At 36.4% G+C, this 19,286-nt stretch overlaps 2 protein-coding genes across 7 annotated transcripts in view; one reads left to right on the top strand and one right to left on the bottom strand.

Annotated features, from left to right (window-relative positions):
* LOC121329592 (tubby protein-like) overlaps positions 1 to 10,044 on the top strand; it is a 53,853-nt gene extending 43,809 nt beyond the window's left edge. For all 4 annotated transcript variants that reach the window (XM_041275252.1, XM_041275250.1, XM_041275253.1 and 1 more), the window contains 6 exons: positions 1,083 to 1,280; positions 2,689 to 2,801; positions 3,510 to 3,624; positions 5,360 to 5,458; positions 5,989 to 6,160; positions 6,670 to 10,044. In XM_041275252.1, the coding sequence (XP_041131186.1) occupies positions 1,083 to 1,280; positions 2,689 to 2,801; positions 3,510 to 3,624; positions 5,360 to 5,458; positions 5,989 to 6,160; positions 6,670 to 6,803 (831 nt within the window). In that variant the 3' untranslated portion in view covers positions 6,804 to 10,044. The remainder of the gene's footprint in view (positions 1 to 1,082; positions 1,281 to 2,688; positions 2,802 to 3,509; positions 3,625 to 5,359; positions 5,459 to 5,988; positions 6,161 to 6,669) is intronic.
* A 1,367-nt stretch (positions 10,045 to 11,411) lies between these two features.
* On the bottom strand, positions 11,412 to 17,655 carry LOC121329614 (protein RIC-3-like). 3 transcript variants are annotated; one of them, XM_041275283.1, is made up of 6 exons: positions 17,614 to 17,655; positions 16,363 to 16,559; positions 15,536 to 15,614; positions 14,763 to 14,856; positions 13,660 to 13,805; positions 11,412 to 13,138 (listed from the first exon to the last, which is right to left on the bottom strand). In XM_041275283.1, the coding sequence occupies exons 2-6, from the start codon at positions 16,531 to 16,533 to the stop codon at positions 12,678 to 12,680; spliced, it is 951 nt and encodes a 316-aa protein (XP_041131217.1). In that variant the 5' UTR covers positions 16,534 to 16,559; positions 17,614 to 17,655; the 3' UTR covers positions 11,412 to 12,677. The 3 variants fall into 3 exon arrangements, with proteins under 3 accessions (XP_041131217.1, XP_041131214.1, XP_041131216.1); XM_041275280.1 differs by having other exon boundaries at positions 17,459 to 17,652; XM_041275282.1 differs by having other exon boundaries at positions 16,363 to 16,556; positions 17,459 to 17,652.
* Between the last annotated feature and the right edge of the window lie 1,631 nt (positions 17,656 to 19,286).

Raw genomic sequence — 19,286 nt, 5'->3', positions numbered from 1 at the left:
GGTTTCTCCCTCAAAATCTACATCCATCATAGCTTTCTCTCCAGTCCTGTTTGTGTTCCTTTAATTAGACATATGATTTTACCACTATTAAATAATAATTTTACTGGCATTACTGAACTAGCCTGTTCCTGCACTGGATTTTATATTTTATATCTTGGTTTACAGCATAAGCCAATCAACCTCTTGTCAGCTAGACATCAGAAAACCAGCAAACACTTATGATATTACATTTTCTTCTTGAACACAACTGATGTGCTGAAAACATCTGTGCCTTTAAATTGCCTTCAGCAGGTTCCGATCCCGGGCTTGGAATAACGTCAGTCCTTCATGTTTATCATGGCTCATAGGGGCAGCAAGTTCGCTCTGTCTAGACAAATTCCCTGAAAACAATAAACAGTCAGTTTTATTTCTGGTGAGCATCACTTCTGCTTGCCCTGAGCTCCCTCGTTTAATCAAGTTTGAGGATTACACCATGGAGAATCTCTTTGACTTTACTTCAGTCTCTGCTCTTTCACTACAGACGTAGCTTGAGTCACCAATGCTGCTGGTTTCTCATCTTTGGAAACCCTTTATTCAACAGCAAAATATTTACACACAAGAAGCGCTCGAGTTCCCCTTTCTAAAGTCACATCTAGATTAAAACAAGCTGCATGGCTCAACTGCCATCACCCTCACAAAGAGAGCTCACAATGAATGGAAACAGGTGCATCTAGTACTGATATGTGGGCCACTGCAGCATGTCTTTTTGCGTTTCACAATCGTGTTGAGACGAGAGCATTCCAGTTTCCATTTCATGAACCTGGGCATCTGTCTTGTTGGACATGTTGCTGCATTGAGGGACTCAAGCCAGTTACTCCGGCACCCACTATCATTCTTCTTGTGAAGTCACCAAGATCATTCTGCTTTAATTATTGCTGAATAGTTGCACACAACTATTATGTCGCTTACAGTGGAACACGAGGCATGCCACATGACCAAATACATTTGCATACATTGTAGCCTCTGGAACAATTCTAATTGTAGGTCTCCTGTTTTTTTTGTCTGGTCACTTTGTTTGCTGTGAGGCTCTCTCGCTCCTCTAGGAAGCGGCCTCTGCGTCGACGCCTCCTGCGAGCGAGCCAGGGGTGGAGGTGGAAGTAGATGACCTGGAAGAGTTTGCTGTGAGGCCGGCTACCCAGGGAGTTACCATCAAGTGCAGAATCACCAGAGACAAGAAGGGGATGGACCGTGGGATGTACCCTACTTACTACCTCCATCTAGAAAGGGAGGATGGTAAGAAGGTAAAGCACTTTGTAGAGCAGAAAGAAACACTTCCACCCTGACTTTAACCATATGCAGCTGTTGGTCAGTACAGCCTGTGTGTGCTAAACAAAAAAAAATGTTAGAAGGAATTCTCTTCAATTAATTTGGAAGCTTCTTTGCATTACATAAAAAACAGCATATTGTGGGCTTGTCATGTACAGTGTTGGTTTTCTGCCTTATCCTGTGTAAGTGACTCGATTCCAACATGAATGCTTTTCTTTTCAAGGACAATGATTGACTTGATATTGTGTTACAGCATCACAGGTCTGGCTATCAGAAGCACATTCCTAACCAATTTCCGTTTAGATTGTGTTGCGTTCACCCAGTCTCCACTGCTGGTCCCTCTTAGCCTTGTATTGACTGATATACTGTACATGCCAGAATGTCAAGGATACATCTCCTGGTCTCTGAGGGGCATTCCAGCATCTCTTGCATCCCTTGTCTTTTGACACACAGTCATCTGTGTTTCATTAGTTACACTCATTGACTTGCATATCACTCTCCAACCTTGTGAAATGTATTGGAATATCTCCTTGAGTCTAGATCTGTTATTTACTGTTGAGTCCTCGGTCTCTATAGTGACCAGTAGTGGTTTATGAAGAGGTTTCTTTTTGCCTTGTGTCTAACAGCAAGTCACACCTTGGCATGTATCTTATAGCTGAAGTACAGGACTACTTCCCTGTTTACATCAACCATCCTGGATTTTCATTCATGAATTCATTAATACTGTACATATTGAACTTTTTAATACTGAGATGCAAAACTGTATTTGCATTAACGACTCCTTACAACCATGCTGAGCATGTCTATATAGTCCTCAGAAGTGGACTAGAATACTATATATTGCAGTGGTACAGCAGTGGTAAAGTACTGTAATGTGTTTGCTCCAAACAGTGTTCTGTAAGGTGTTGTGTAAGTCTGATTCACACTTTAAGTTGAGTGGTACTTTATTCCAAACATCTGGTCTTTATAGCATCCCTAACACTGATACTCTTTATAAGCAATGCTGCAATTAAAAATATATTAGCCATTAGTATATGTGATAACCTTTTTGGGTTCCTCAGTCTGTGTTTAAAACTGTCATTTTGCTCCTTTGTGCTTACATTTTTTTTTTCTCATTACTGAAATAAGAAAGCTTGCTCCTTGTATATCACATGCATCATTTGCATATTTCACAAATCCCATCTAAAATCTCATCACGATATTGTCCCCAAAAGTGATTGCGCTGATATAATTACCAGCAGTGCAGACGTTCATGATTTGAGTCAAATGCCAGGAAATTGAAAATCAAAAAATCTGCTTGATGTAACTGCCTCATTATTCCATTATACAAGGTCGGTCTTTGCGGCTGACATTTACAGTGTGGTGTGATCTGGGTTTCTGTAGGTGTTCCTATTGGCTGGAAGGAAAAGGAAGAAGAGCAAAACCTCTAATTACCTCATCTCCATAGACCCCACTGATCTGTCTCGTGGTGGAGAGAGCTTCATCGGGAAGCTGAGGTCAGTAGCTGTTCAGTGATCCCTGTTCAGATTCATGTGTAACCTTCATAAATACATGCAGGCCTGGTGAAACGGTTTGCTGTTGGTTATAAACATGCTGTTTTCAGTGCCACAAGCAGTATTAGCAGTTTAGCTGGGGCTTTAAGAAGATGGCTATCTTTCTTTAAGACGTAATTAGCCCCAATTGTTATTGTGAGTATAGGTAATGTAGATTGTCATATACACTTTTGTGAAGTGCTGCTGAATTTCCAAATTAAATCCAGAATAAACTACAATCATAATTAATCCACTGAGGTCAAAGTTCGTAGCGTGACCCCGGGGCTACCGGGTGGCTCACTTTCTTCCATTGCTCCAGGAGGACATTGAAAAGTACCCAAGTTGACACTTTGAATGAATGTACTGGGTCAGTGGCCTGGGCAAGGTGTTTATTTGGCAGAATATAGATTACTTTGACCGATTGAACGGTTTTATATATATATATATATATATAATATATATAATATAGAATATCTATATAATATATATATATATTTTTTTTTTCGAATGTACAACCTTCTTAAGTATTTTGAATGTGCCTTCTTAATCTATACTATAGCATTTTAAAAGTAGGGCTTGCTTACTTCTAGCACTAAATTATGTCACCGTTTGCTTCTTTAATGCTGACAGCCTACAGTAATTACATTGTTATTTGCTTATTTAATTCGTCAGATCAAACTTAATGGGGACCAAGTTTACTGTGTATGACAATGGGGTGAACCCCCTGAAGACCACCTCTAGCTTGGAGACAAGCGAGCTGCGTCAGGAATTAGCAGCTATCTGCTATGTAAGTGCCCTTTCATACATTGGTATTAAACACTAAACAAGGGATTTTAAGCAATTACCGCTGTTAACGAACAGCAAGTGCGTCACCGAAGGTAGAAGCAGGTGCAGTCCCTTGGCTCCCTTTACATGATGTTGAGAAAGAAAATTAAGAATGCACTGATGGGAAATGTCTTTCATAATAGAAGAGAAACGGTTTAAGGTTGCCCACTCATCTTATTCATACAAGGATATTGTTAAGAACCTAAAACCTATATTATTACTGGTTATACATTTTAACTATATGGGTTTATGATGTAATTTTCTAAAACATATAATGTATTTAAATAAATGTGTTTTTTTTTTAATTCAAAGCAAGCTATAGTTTTAGCAAGTGTATATTTTGCATAGGAATAACATGTCTGTTGGGTGCAGCTCTTAGGAATACAGTCAGCACTCAAATACCCGACCCTATAAAATGTTGACTTCAGTGATGGTTAAATGAGTGTGACGCATATCTGATTATTTCGGTTTGACTCGTTCCAACCCTTGTGTCTGTTTTTTCAGGGAACACAAAAAAGATACAATGTCAAAATACATAGCTGAAAGGACTGTGTTTTAAAACAAGTAGGCTTCCATTTAGACATACTGTAGCTGGTTTTGTTGGTACAGAACTATATTTTTAATTTTAATTCGGAATGGTATGATTCTAAAAATATCACTTGCCAAAAGAGACGACTGTGGACACGTGGGCTGTAATACAGTACATGCTTTTAAATCCGGTACGTATTGCAGCAGTATGTAAAATTCCCCATTAACGACCCAACAGCAAAATGAAATCAAAACGTTACCCATGCACAGAACTGCATAAAACATAAAAGGCAATGCAGTTTAGCAAAAGATTAAAAAAAAACACCTGTTTCCAGAATTAAAACAGTATCCAAAGTCAGTATTCAAAATTGCAGAATACAGCGCTCGATAAGGCCCTAATGTCATAGTTCACTTGCAAATGAAAATGCACAAAAGCTAATAAAGATCACAGATTTTAAAAAATGCATCACAGAATCTAAAACTGTTTAGTGATTAACTTTTACATTAGCGTAGCTTGTCTCGTTCACTTTCGTTTGTGCTGAAATTTTGTATTGTGAATTGGAGGAAGTGCTGTGTAACTGCACAATAAAGACAGACTGATTTGGAATGCGAGAAGAAAAAAAAAAACTAAACAAACAAAAGCGCAGGCTGTGACAGATAAACAAGTACATTGTAACACTGAAGAGATGGGCTTTGTATCAGAAAACTGGGGACGGAGTCAGAAATCATGTAAAATGAGTAAGTGCATTATTTGTGTGTGTGTGTGTATATATATGTGTGTGTGAGTGTGTGTGTGTGTGTGTATATATATATATATATTATATATATATATATATATATATATATATATATATATATATATATATATATATATATATATATATATATATATATATATATATAAAATGGGGATTGATTTTATTTTTAATACAAGAGCGGTATAATGCGCCTGACGAGTAACGGATATCCGAGTGCTGACCTATAGAATCTTTTTTTTTTTTAGTTCAAATGCAACTGCAAAGCAATGAGACCCCGGTGGTTAAACTGTGAATAGCAGTTCTAACTTGACACGAGTAGTATCACTAGAAATGCATCCAGAACTGCATAACTAATGCACAGATATTGTACATTAGAAACAAACAATTATTTACTTTTTTCTATTTTTTTAGGAAACAAACGTATTAGGTTTCAAAGGGCCCCGTAAAATGAGTGTCATTATACCTGGAATGAATATGGACCATGAAAGAGTTTCAATCAGACCACGAAATGTAAGTCAGATAAGCAATTCTGCTTTATATTCTTAATTCAAATAGAATTGGTCAACTTCATAGACAAAACACAACAGGGCCTTGAAGACACCTACAATCCAGTCATTTCTAGATTCATTTTAAAATGTTATTGTTATAACAAGAATAAGAATATCAATACGAATACATCTACTAGTATTTCCTCTTGCTGAAATAATTCATGACTTTGTAATGTAGAGAGTTATCTGCGTTATTGTACCTAACTGGTAATGTCATGATGAGGACTATGATCAGTAACAGTTGTTAAAGGGTATTAGACCAAAGCAAATGGAGTAAACCCCAATCCAATGTATTAAATGAAGAGATTGGACCTGTCATGCTGAACATTAAGATGGAGGCAACACATGATTATGATACCATTTCCAGTCAATGAGGCGCACACCAGCTAGGGACGACTACACAGCTTCCAGCAGCAGATTTAACATTCACCTTCTGGAAGTAATGCTTCTTGTTTGTTTGTTTTTCTTCAATTTTTGAAAATGTGGGCTAAGGAGCATGAGTCATTGCTGGCAAGATGGCAGAACAAAAGCACAGAGAGCATCATTGAGCTGCACAATAAAACCCCGGTGTGGAACGATGACACCCAGTCCTATGTCCTGAATTTCCACGGCAGAGTCACGCAGGCGTCAGTCAAGAATTTCCAGATCATCCACGACAACGATCGTAAGTATGGAAACTTGCTGTCCGAGCCCCTGCTGTTTGCATCTTATATTCATGGTGGAGGGTGTCTCTGCTACAACCTTAATCTCACTTCTCTTGAAGTGGTGCACGCAGGTTACCAGTCAGTTGCCCTAGCAACTTCTTTGTAATTTTCTATTCAATATTTCCTACAAACTACCAAATGGAACACTTTTTAATGGATAGCCACAGGGAGCAGTTGCACATGGCGAAAAAAAGGAATTTGTTCAGATTTCAGAGTCTTTTGAATTAATTGTTAGTATTATTAGCACAGTAACATTTTCAGTTAACAAGATGTTCCCTTAACAAATATTGTTAATACCAGATGAGTTGTCCTTTGCACTATATATTAAACTAACATCACCATGTACTATACTTACTGTAGCATTTTGTCAATAGGCATTGAAATTGTTATGTGGTAAGTTTTGCTTAGAGGTACCTGATGCCAGTCTTCTTCATACTCAAATACTTTTTTTTAATTATTATTATTTCAGCTGATTACATAGTGATGCAGTTTGGTCGGGTGGCTGAAGATGTTTTCACAATGGACTACAATTACCCCATGTGTGCGATTCAGGCCTTTGCTATCGCCCTCTCTAGCTTTGATAGCAAGCTGGCCTGCGAGTAAAGAGTAAGAACATCCCACCCCATCCCCATTCCCACAGAACAAACCACGCTTTCAATGGAGGCAGCCCATATTTCACACACTGCCTGAGATTCATTACCCTTCCCTGTGACAAAATGTGGTTCAGACGGATGTCTATTACATTATCAAAGAAACCCGTGGATGGACGAGGTAAAACACAAACAGCAATTCACTGATTCTGCAGAATTATTATCTTGCTCTTCATTACTGTGCCTCGATCACAAACGTCCTGTTGATTTGTTGCCTAAAGAAGACCAGTAGATTATGAACCTGATTGTTTTCCAGTAGAGCGCTAAAGAAAAACAATCAGTCAGATAAGCATGTATGTGAGTTCTGATACAGTAATATGTACTGTATTTAATACAGTATGTTGACTGTTGTGAATATAGGATACTGTTTTGCAGGTTTAGCAGTATACATGTAGTATATGACTCACAATTCATGAGAAAACTGGTGATGCTTGAGATTTCTGTTTAAGTGATCTCTCAAAAGCATAGACAGCATTCACTCACAATTAATTTTTGAAAAATGGTTAGAACCTGTCAGTATATTTGTCAGTTTTTTTTTTGTTTTGGGTTTTTTTTTCAGTGCAGGAAACGACACATAGAGCAAGGTGAGATTTACTGTAATGACAGAACTGGATCAAAAAAAAAAACAAACATTGACAAATTGTAAGGATTTGCAATGGTAATTGATTTTAACGTTATTATTACGGTATGATAAATATCCTTGAAAACAACTCTACTCTTGTTTTTTTTTTTTTAATGAAAAATGATAAGCCAACATGGAATAGTTTGTATATACATTATTTGGTGTTCCTAGTAGAAGCACTTGGAGTGCAGTGTGAGTCATGTGATCTGGCTTGGGGACCACAGGGGTTTAGGAGGAAGATTATGGGGGGATTGCTCACCTCATTGAGATTCAGCCATTGGCTAGGCACCCAACAAGTGCAGACAAGGACTTACGGTAACAATGAAGCAATGAAAAGAAAAATTACAGGTACGTTACTAACACCTGGGGAAGTGTAACGCTATATTTTTTGGAACCCTGCTACTTACTCTTAAAAGTCTAGTTGGCACCAAACCAAAAACAGTTATCTTAAATCCAGTAAATGCAACCTTTGGCATACTGAATACTGACAATGTAAATTTTATGTAATTTTAATGTTATGTTAATAGATTTCTTTTTAAAGCTATAGGATACTGTGTATTGTACAGTAAATATTCAGTTGCCACATTGCTGGTTTCAACACAGCAAGTTAAGCTTCTAGTGACTGTGTTGCCTATCTTTTAGCATTGCACACTGGAAGCTGTTTCTAATACACAAAACTATCTGAAGTGCATGTCAGTTTAAATATGAATTTGTCTGCAGCCTCGTATGGGACGCTTCTTGTTCAAGTTAATGATTTCTTTCCTTTTTGAGAATTAACATTTCTAATCTGTTAGCCTTAACCCAGACTAATACATATAAAGGAATTATAAATGGATGAATTATGCATATTACACATAATACTTTCTCCAGCTACATGTGTAAGTGATAAAAAAACACACTCATTGCGGCATAACCAAATAAAAAAAAACAAATGTGTGTTGACGTACAGTACATCTGGAATCATATGTACTGTATATCTTTGAATAACATCAATTGTTTTATTTTTGTAAAATTATCCTCGTGAATATTTAAAATACATTTTGGACCTGATTTTTAAATGTTGGTAAAGTTGTTTAGTAATAAGGAACACAAATGTTAATGTTAGAATTTGAATAGGAGGATCGAAGGGAAGGTTTTCACCCATCTTTTAAATGTTTATTTTATTTGAAATCCCCTATTGTGTACAGTCAAATATTTTAGAGAAGGATTTAGAGAGAAAGCCATAGCTTGCTCTTCTTTTTCGGTTTACATTTTGATTGAAAATATACATTTCACTGTGTAAAGCACGGTAGCTGTGATTTTAAGATGTATGTAATATAGATGTAAATAGTGTGCCTTTGGGAATACAGAAAGTTAATGCAGTGTTATATTTGAAGTGATTTCATAATTGTTTTTTTATTATTATTATTACTGTATTAATGCTAGGCTGAAATTAAAAGGTTTGATGCAGTTTTAGCTTCCCACAGATCATGTTCCAGCAATCCTAAAAAAAAGCTTGAATGGACATTCTTTTATAATACCATTACACTCATTTTTCATAAAGAACAAAAAAAAAAAATCAATTACATGAGAATGCACTGTTTTTTTTACTATATTTGCACTCATTAGTTCTTGATGTACACAGTCTATAACACCAGTAAGACAATATTCTAAACAAAAACAGTTTAGAGCAAACTTTAAAGTAAGTCTATGCACCTAGTATTAAAGTTATTTTATCATTTATATTGAATTTTAAAGGATAAACTCTTTTTTGATTACCAATCGGACAAAAATTGTTTTTCAAAATCAGAGCACACTAAGGTCTTACAAGCTTACACTGTCCACTACAAGGTTGGTTTCTTGGTTCACTGAGTCTTGCACACATTGAAATTGCATATTGGATTCAGTCTATGGCGTGTCTAATGAAAGCACTTCAGTTGTTTGTGTGATGAGGTTATAAACTCTGTAGCTACATGTGCAGGGGAGCCTCTTTTCACAGTGGTTAAGACACTTGCTTGTGGTGTCCAGTATGCGATCGCCAATTCACATGTCAGTTTGTTTTGCAAACTTCCTTTTTTGTTTGTTTTTTTTAATGCATGTTTTCAATGAAGGATTTCAGGGTTGGTCTCGTATTACAGGAGGTGCTGATGTTTTTTTTCTGAAGCCAAGCCTTGTGAACCCTCTGCACACCACAAGCCTTACTTCAGCAATTCACAATCTCACAACTCTCATGCAGTTGCCTACGAATGAAGGATTTACAAACATCAAAACAAACAACATTCACATCAAAAGGTTCAATTCCTACATTGAATATTAAGAACAAATGTTGGTCCTACCTTTCTCTTCTGAAATGCCTTGAGCAAGTTCACCAAGTCTTGCACCAAAAAAAATGTCCTGTCCTGTGGTCAAACCTATTTTGTGTTTTTTTTTTTTTTTTTTTTTTTTTGTATTTGGACATCTAGATGATACTGCAAAACTGTGCTTTTCATAGAAGTAACTTTTTAAACTTTACCAAGGAAACACATGGAAAAAAATAACTGTGTTTCATTATGTATGTGCAAGAGTTTAGTATTTTATTGTAATTCATGTAAAAGGTGTATGCTGTTCTATGTACAGTGTTTGTTTAAATGCAGTACATTAGTGCTGAATAAAATAAAAGTTTAAATGATAATGTCAATTTTTAAAAATTCTGCATCATATTTTATTCACAGTTTTCTGATGATTACAGTTGGTACAAATACATTTCATTATTGTAGTATGTGTTGGTTTTGGGCAAGGGGTTGGCAATCTGTTTTTATAGTAATTAAATGCTTCCGGAAATAGTGTTCATCAAAACTGTAATTTGTACTAAATAGCTCTGAAAAACCTCTTTGATGAGGGACAACCAAAAGAAAATATTTTTATTTTTATTTTAAAAATGTTAAAAGTGAGCAAATGAATACTCAAAATGCAGATTCAGTTGCAAAGTAATTACTATACCAAGTATATACCTGTACAATGTGGTATCTTAAGTTCCAACAAATGCATTATTTACATGTTTATTTTCCAACAATCTATCATGATGTGAGTGATGCAGGAATGAATCAATGGGTGTAACTACAAAAAAAAAAAAAAAAAAAAAAAAAAAAAACTTCCTGTTTGATTGCAAATGTTATCCCTGCTACCAACAATGGTATTGGGGATGATAGACAATGGGATTGCAGTCCCAAACAAAAGAAGGGTTCCCAAATAATAAACAGTAATCACACGTTATAATCCACAGGTGCAAGCACGGGTTGAGGTGGTGTGGCAGTGCAGATGCTCTAAGGGAAAGTGCAGGTTGAGGTGGTGTGGCAGTGCAGATGCTCTAAGGGAAAGTGCAGGTTGAGGTGGTGTGGCAGTGCAGATGCTCTAAGGGAAAGTGCAGGTTGAGGTGGTGTAGCAGTGCAAATGCTCTGTGGGTTGTGCTGGCTCTGTTGCTTCAACTGCCAAAATACAAAACAAACAGGCAACACTCCAGCTTGTCAGCGTAAGGGGTTATATTCCCGCAGCTGCATCCCCTTTGTACTCCTCCCTGTGATCAGCACCTCACCAACACTCTGTCCAATCGCTGTGCACAACACAGCTGATCACAATAGAGCTGTTCTGCAGTCTTACAGCTACGATTTCCAGTTCCATCCTACCATCGAGTCAGCCCATTCCTGCGAAGGCGTACCACCAACCTTACTTGGCGCCCTTCCTGGTCAGGAGGTAGATTTGCAGCTCAGATTCATTCTCTCCCATTCACACAATCATTTGATCATTTAAAGCAAAGAAAACAGAACATATTTAATTAGGGGTCTTCATTTTAAACCTGGAGTAAATTAATAGAAAAGGGTTACAAACTATCAATGAATCAATTAATAATTAATGCACAAATAAACTTTTCATAGTTAGTCATAATGTAGACTAAGTAGGAAAAAAAAAACACATACAATAAAATGCAGTTTTCTAAAACAAATTTATTGAGTGTAGCGATGACACGGAATTTCTAAGCATTTGGATCTAGCAACTCCATAGGCACTGCTACATTGTAAACGTACAAAGTATATTGCACTCCACATGAACTATGAATGTGAATATATAAACAATTACTCTACTGTTAAACCACTCTTAGTTCTAAATGTTTGTGCTGCAACATGCAATTTGCATTTTCTAACCTTACCTTAAGTGATCTTTTCTAACACAAATTAGATTTTGATGTCCTCGTGCACATTACTGAACCTAATCTATGTTCTGAAAGATAAGCTTTTACAATTTATTATGAAAACCACACTGACTTAGTAATACTGTAAATATCCTTGTGCTGTTTCCTACAAGACCAAGACAGCAAAGTAATTATATAAATAAATACATAAATAAATAAATTAAACAGTTATACGGTACATAAACTCAGGTTTACAGTACAATAAAAATAATGGAAATTTACCAGGAATCATTTAAATTATTTAAACAATGACAGTGTTTAGAGCTAAAGTGATTTAAATCAATTAAAAAAAAGTAAGACAGGGTACAGGACATTTGCAAAATAATGAGTGTACATTTATATACAGTACAGTTAAATTGGTTTATTTATGGTCGAAACGCAATAAAATTAGGGGGGTAGGGAGTTTGTAGGCACTTCACTTGTATTTAATAGTGGAAAGGTGTGAAGTATGGGGAGGGAGGAAATGGCTGCCTCACTGTAACTGAAACTAAAGAGAAGGCTGTAAGTGAGCAGCAACATGCTAAAAAGACACATCCTTTTTCTTGTTTCAGGAGTATGCATTCTTTCTGTCTTACTTCATGTGGGACTGTGGTGTGAGTTCAGCTAAAGGAAAGCTTAGTGTTGCATGAGAAAAAGAAGCGGTATGAAGCTACATGCACTTCCTTTGCATCTCTCATGCGGAGACTTAACCCATAGCTAAGCCATGCCATAGATAAGCAGCTGCATACTTGTACCTTACCTGTAGGCCACCATTTAAGTGAATTAAACTGAAACATATCATTGTTTTGAAATGTCTACATATGAAAGACAAGCAAAGCACCAGAAGCTCTTCAACGGAAGGCGGCAGTAGGGAGTGGGAATATTTCTCGCGCTAATAAGAGGTAAAAAAATTGATTTTCAAACCTTGGCCAGCACTCCTTTAAACATGTATTATTTTGGGACTGAAAAACAATGACTCATGTACTATGGATATGTTTTAGGTTATCCTGTTCGAACCCAGTTCACTGCGTTCCTTTCCTGTTGCGCTTTCTGATCATTCCAAATGGCTCTTCTCTTGCAGTTTCAGTTTCTTTGTGGGTCTTATCAGCAGTGTCCTCCGCACCAGAGAGGTCCCTGCACAGCTCCTCCTCATCACTAAAGCTGTAACAAGTAAAGCCAATGTTCTCGGCTATGACTGCTGGGTCCTCTTCTTCACACTCGCCGTAATCCTCTTGTTCTTCATCTTCATTATAATGGGAGAGATCTTCTTGCTCACAGAAGCTGGTTTGTTTCCATCTCTTCCCATCAATATCCTGACCTGCAGTATCTTCCTCCTGGGCCATGGTTTCTATTTCCCCCACTCTTTCAGCTAACTCTTCGGCAGTTGGTTGATCCAGGTTGAAGTGATCCACCACAATTGTGTCGTACTTATGTCTGCAGCAGGCCAGTTCGTCATAGATAGGGAAGGTTTCCTCAGGATAACCTTTATAAAAAAAAAATATATATAAATATATATATATATATAATATATATATATATATATATATATATATATATATATATATATATATATATATATATATATATATATATATCACACATACTGTACCCTTTAAGCACAGTATTCAATACTGAATCACATAAGGCCATGAAGGCTATGGAAGTAATTATATTTGTTGTTTTGAGATGTTTTATTTGAGTTGGGCATCCGTTTTAACACATACCGAAAGCCTGTGCATGAAATTAGGATGTAAAGCTAGTTCATGTTCATGTGTTGCTTTTCCGGGCTGAATGAAACATTAAAGCCTTTATAAGCAGAAATATGTTTATAAAGACTATTATATTCTATTACATTAATACATGTTGCTTATTAATATACAAGTAGTGCATGTTATACACAGGATGTACTTAACTGAAGGCTGCTCAGTCATACATGTTAAACATAAAGAGCATATTCTATTATAAAAAATACATCTTTTGTAGTCAACATTTACTGTACACTACCTTCCCAGTCCTCCATGTATGGGCCTTCCTCAGCCTCCTTCTTGGGGGAGATTTCCTCGATGAGCTTTCCCTCCTGCATCGCCCGAGTGATTTCTTTTAGCTGTCGAAGTAATTTTTCGTTGTGCTCTGAAGTGACACTTTTAATCCTGTAATCGGAACACACCGGGTGAGGAAATTAATCATGGCATACACTGTGGACCAGCAAACCCAACCGTTCAGATTACTTTAATCAATAAAAACAGAAACAGTCATTTATACTGACAAATACTACATTACATATCTAGTACTAGAGGCTCAAGAAAACCTAACTTTACACTTTGTTAGGTAATGAAAGGCAGTACTTTTTTCTAGTAAATACACCAGTTTACAGAACAGATACACCTCTTTGAAAACATCGGGGACATTAAATGAAATACAGCATGGTATAGAAACTACTTAAACTCTGTAACCATGTCTTTTTTTTTGTTTATCTAGAACTCTGCTAACATACGTCTTGGCCACTCAACCACATCTTTATAAAAGTTTACCACAAGTTCCCATGCTTTTTTTTCCATGGTTATACTATGCATTTACCATAGTTTATCCTGGTTTGCCATGTTTATTAATATGCTTTATCATACCTCTCTATTCTTTACAATGCATTCACTATTCTGTATTACACTTTGCTATGCTTTTAATATAGTAAACTTTTATAACGGATGCCTCTGAATAACTAACAAGATATTTTGCAAGAATAGATAATGCTGCAATAATGGCAAAATAAGTACAGAAATTGTTATCTACATTACTTGTTAGCTGCTGCTTTTGAAATGAAAATATAAAATATTGGCTTTTGTAGAAGGGCAAAATGTGTACAGAAATGGATGTAAAAATAGCCAACAAGACATAATTGGGGTGCAAAAACCCGACGTAATCACTAAAAAGTTAAACTGGTATTAGAATAACCCTAAAAACATAACATGTCTAAATGTGGATTATGGATTTTGCGAGATTATATTGTTTTAATAACCTGGCTTTTAAAGCCATTACAACTATGTAAAATGATTTTGTTTTTTTGTTTCATGAGAAAGAAACCGGGATGAACTGCAAAGCTAATCTCTTACCTGTCAGGATTGTGTTCCACTTTGGAGACGATCGTCTTCATCACTTCCTCTGTCTCTTTCAATTTCTCCTGAAGCTTGGCGAGTTCATAATTCGCTGAAAAGAAGATGATTGGAGATACATTAGTCAGAAAGCGCTGCTGCCGACGCGTTTCTTTATCTGTCATGTCCCTCTCTCTCAATCCGACTGATGAGTCAAACTAACTAACCTTGCAGACAATATAATAAGATTCCACTGTCCTGATATGACATTACAATACACCATCTACTAATCCAGGTATGACAAAGGAACACATAACCTGTGAATTGACATGCTTTTAATGTACCTTATCAGACAAGCTCATGCTCAGATACTTGATATTTTACTTGCAATAGGGGGCCTGTTTGCGCAGACCTCCCACAGGAAGTGGAATTAAAAAGATGTACAGCTGTCAGTTTAAAAGATGTTATATTACATCATATTAAAACAAGTACACTGAGTAAATCACTGTTGTTGAAACATGTGTCTGCTTAATTTAAACAATAAAACATTTAAGCGGGCGTAAACAGAATATATATATATATATATATATATATATATAAGATATATAATATATATATATCTATATATATATTGTCACAAGTATTCAGCAGACTACCTATTCCCTAGACTGTAAAGTTTGTTTTTTTTCACACGGTTGCGGGTATGCTAGGAAGACTGGCATAACTTTATAATGCTTAATTTAAACCCTAACCAGTATGCTGTAATTTTAAGCTTTACTTTAACTGACACGTACTGATTTTCGTTTTCGTGTTTCTGGTATTTAAAGCAGGGAATCTCTGATCAAGTTTGGCATTTGTGCCCTTGGAGGTAATCTGAAAAACATAAAACATAGACATTTTCTTTAGGAGGCGTAATTTTGAGTGTGACATGTGGTACCGTTATCATGGTATGTTATTATTCTCAAATAGGTGCATTACATATCAAAAATGGAGGTGGATACACATATTAAACAAATCACAAATAAGAAAAATAGAGATAAGCAAATAGTAATGATTTCAAGGCGGGGCAGGCTCCTGTTCTAAAAATGAATTACTTCAAAACTCAGAGGAAGTGTGATATTCAGTTGGAATTCATTATGAATTGGCAGACATTGTTTTAGTGTTACAAAAAAAAAATGGAGTATGAGCACTGCATTGCACGCAATTGCCACTAGAGGGTACTGCAAGTGTAGCACATTAAAAATGCTGTACACTACATTTGGAAACTTTGCAAACAGATTTGTGCAATCAATACAACAAATTTCTAACTTCTAAGAAAACTGCATCAGAACATTATTCTGTGATAAACTTTGCTGTGAAACACATAGTGTTTAAAAGCTGACTACAATATATTTTTGGTTTTGTTAATTTTGTAACCGCAATAAAATGCATTTCACTATATTTTCATTGTACTCTGTACTGTATATAGTAATGTTAAGGCAGTGGATCAATAAAGAAATATGGGTAAAACACCCAATGGGATCATGGGAGTTAAACAATAAGTATAAGTACAGTAGATCAACCACTGGACAGATCACTAACACAGACCCCAGTGGCATGTAAGTACTGGAATACAGCATACCTTGAAGAGGATGTATAAGATGTATAATAGGATTCCAAATCCGTATACTGGTATGATCTGTGCCATGAAACTGGTTCTCCCCCCTCCCGTCCCTCCTCCACTGCCCCCCTTTGCCATGGCCACAGCCTCTGCGTTGTGGGACTTGGGGATGGACATCTTTTGGCGGTGCATTGTGGGAGGGAATCGACCTGGCCCTGCTGTAAATACAAGAGATGACCTGTGCTCCATTTTAAAATACCCAGAATAGACTTCTGTCATAGTGACTGGCAGGATAGTCTCCATGAATGTCATACTTGGAGAAGGGTAGTATCTATCTAAAGAAACTAGTAAACTTTATTTAACATGTCCTTCATTTTTTGTGTTTCAAATTAAATTGAATCTTCTGTTATGTTTAGTGAAGTTATATCATTTACTTAAATATGCTCAAATTTGATACTGTACAGAAAGTTACCAAGCTTAGAAAAAATGGGTCCAAAATGAAACCTAATTATAATCAATGAAAGTATTTTTTTTTATATACAAATAGTTGTAAAATCTGATATTTAGAGATAGGAAGCAATACAGGGGACAGGGTGAAACATAAATAAACGAAAATACAAATCATGACAGGGATTCTATATGGCTTTATTGGAGAAAGGTAGAACAAAACAAACAGGAACAAAACAAATACCGTTTATGTGGCTATCTAAAAACACATGGTTACATTAGGAACACCGGGTGGATTAGAAGGGGTTAATATTACACGTTTAAAAGAGTGAATTCCATTGAATTCTATGTATGATTTAACAAACTTGTATTTAGGTATACGTTTTTAGAAAACAACTGCTACTGACTATTGTTTAGAGAGACTGACGTGTTTCATTTAAATGATGTTTTCCATACCGTGCTGTTTCAATTTACACCAGCTGAATTTAAAATGAGAAAGATGCTGAACGTTGTCACCGAACCTTTTTATTGTTTTCAATCATTCCAAATTCACAATTAGTTTATACACCGTTGGATTGTCCGCTGCAATTTGATTTTTAAAATAACAACTATATCCAGAAATATTAAGGGAGACAATGAATGGGGCGCAGTTGTGCATTTGAAACCTTACCCTCCTGCTGTCCTGCTTCCTTCTTCCCTGTGGATACAAGCATTTTGGGAAGGAGCAGGGAAACACACAGAACGAGACAGGAGACGAGTGTCACCTTCTGAAACGCAGACATCGACATCGTTATGATAAAACATAAAATCAGACAGAAAACCAACCCGCTGTCTTCTCTGACCGTTTCTTTGTTTTCTTCCTGTATTTTCCGGAACCGGGGAAGTCATGTGGTTACTCGGCCCACGTGATCTGTGTAGCCAGCAACGTGCTCAGCAAAGTAAGCAGGTGCAGGTGAGGCGAATTAGGTGTAACGTTGTAAGATGTAACGTTCAGGGCCTTTAAGCAGATATGTTATAGTATAATTCCTTATCACAGTAATACCAGTACTAACAACAAAAAATATATATTTACACAAGTGTTTACTTAAGGGGAACCTAGATAAATAAACAAATGTCAATATTTAAAAACAGAAACATTAACAAGATTTCACAGAAAATTCTGAACAACTTTGAATACATATTTAAGATTTCGATCTTCAATTAAAAGGGCATTTAAATATCGAAACACTAGGTGAAGAGGGGCCATGCTCAATCATGAATCAGAATTTCTTAGGAGGCTGACTGAGACCTAAGGTAAGTGAAAACAAAGGGAAATGGGAATCATCCAGGCTCTTTCTGCACGTTTGCATTCTGTGTTGACAATGGCTGCTCTTTCTCATGGATCCCTGCAACCTGGTTATAGTGGAACTCCCATCTGTGGTAATACACATAGCTCAGAATGAACAAAACGAAATCGCAGGGAGTATTTATTTCCCTGCCAAAGGAGGGGGAGGGGGATCTGTGAGATATTGTCATCTTGAACAGTATACACCCCAGAATATTGAAATTCTCCCAATTTCAAAGAACCACCTCCTTCATTTCCATGGTCAGGAGTATATGTGCGATTTATTGTAAACCAAACTGACAGTTTATTTTAAATGAACTGTAACGTGTTATATGTGAATGTCCACAAATACCTCTGTACTGTTGGTTTCATGTTACAGCCTATCATGCTTGATTTGTTTCTCTGCTGGACTTTCCCCATACATTTTACTGTACCTTTAGTTGTATTGTACAGTATGTCAACTTTCTCTAGTTCCAGCAGGTGGCAGTGCAATAATTACATTTATACCCACACAGGATTTGGCTAAAAAAAAATATCGGTGGTTTTCAGGCTTCCCCAAGTGGGACCTTAACGCTGTAGTTACCCAGTTTAATTACAAATATCATGGCCGTTACATTTATCACTACGAATTGAGCAAGTGCAAAGTAAACTACATCTGCATACACATAATGCACCAAATCAACCCGATTTTTTAATGGGGGGGTAACACACAAATATCAAATCTCAAAATATGATTTGTGCTTATTTAAAACAATACTGTATTGTGTACAGTGCTTTTTCCTAAAACTGTTTGAGTTCAACAGTGATAAATACAATTTGGATCTGTGACTAGATCATGTGAAGTCTATGAAAGTAGCATACCAAGTATACAGTACCCAGACCAATACTCAATGGGTTTAGTTGGACTACTGTTATCCCACAGCATTCTATAAGAAACTGATTCCACCGTGTCCTGACAAGAATTAGATCGTATCATAGTATCTACCACACATTCATCAGCTTTACCACATTTTACATTCATTAAACTGGACAGGTCCTATCAAAATAGCAATAAAACTTAAAACGCTTTGATCCGTTCACATGAATAGCATACAGCTGACCTTAAACCCATTTCATATGGTTTATTCACTGTTATTTCAGTGTTAACCAATTGAAGGTTCCTTTTCTCTGAGAT

Source organism: Polyodon spathula, chromosome 17 (assembly GCF_017654505.1).
Source record: "Polyodon spathula isolate WHYD16114869_AA chromosome 17, ASM1765450v1, whole genome shotgun sequence".
NCBI classification, from domain to species: domain Eukaryota; kingdom Metazoa; phylum Chordata; class Actinopteri; order Acipenseriformes; family Polyodontidae; genus Polyodon; species Polyodon spathula.
The sequence above is the reverse complement of the archived record's forward strand: the minus strand, read 5'-3'. Positions and strand labels throughout refer to the sequence as shown.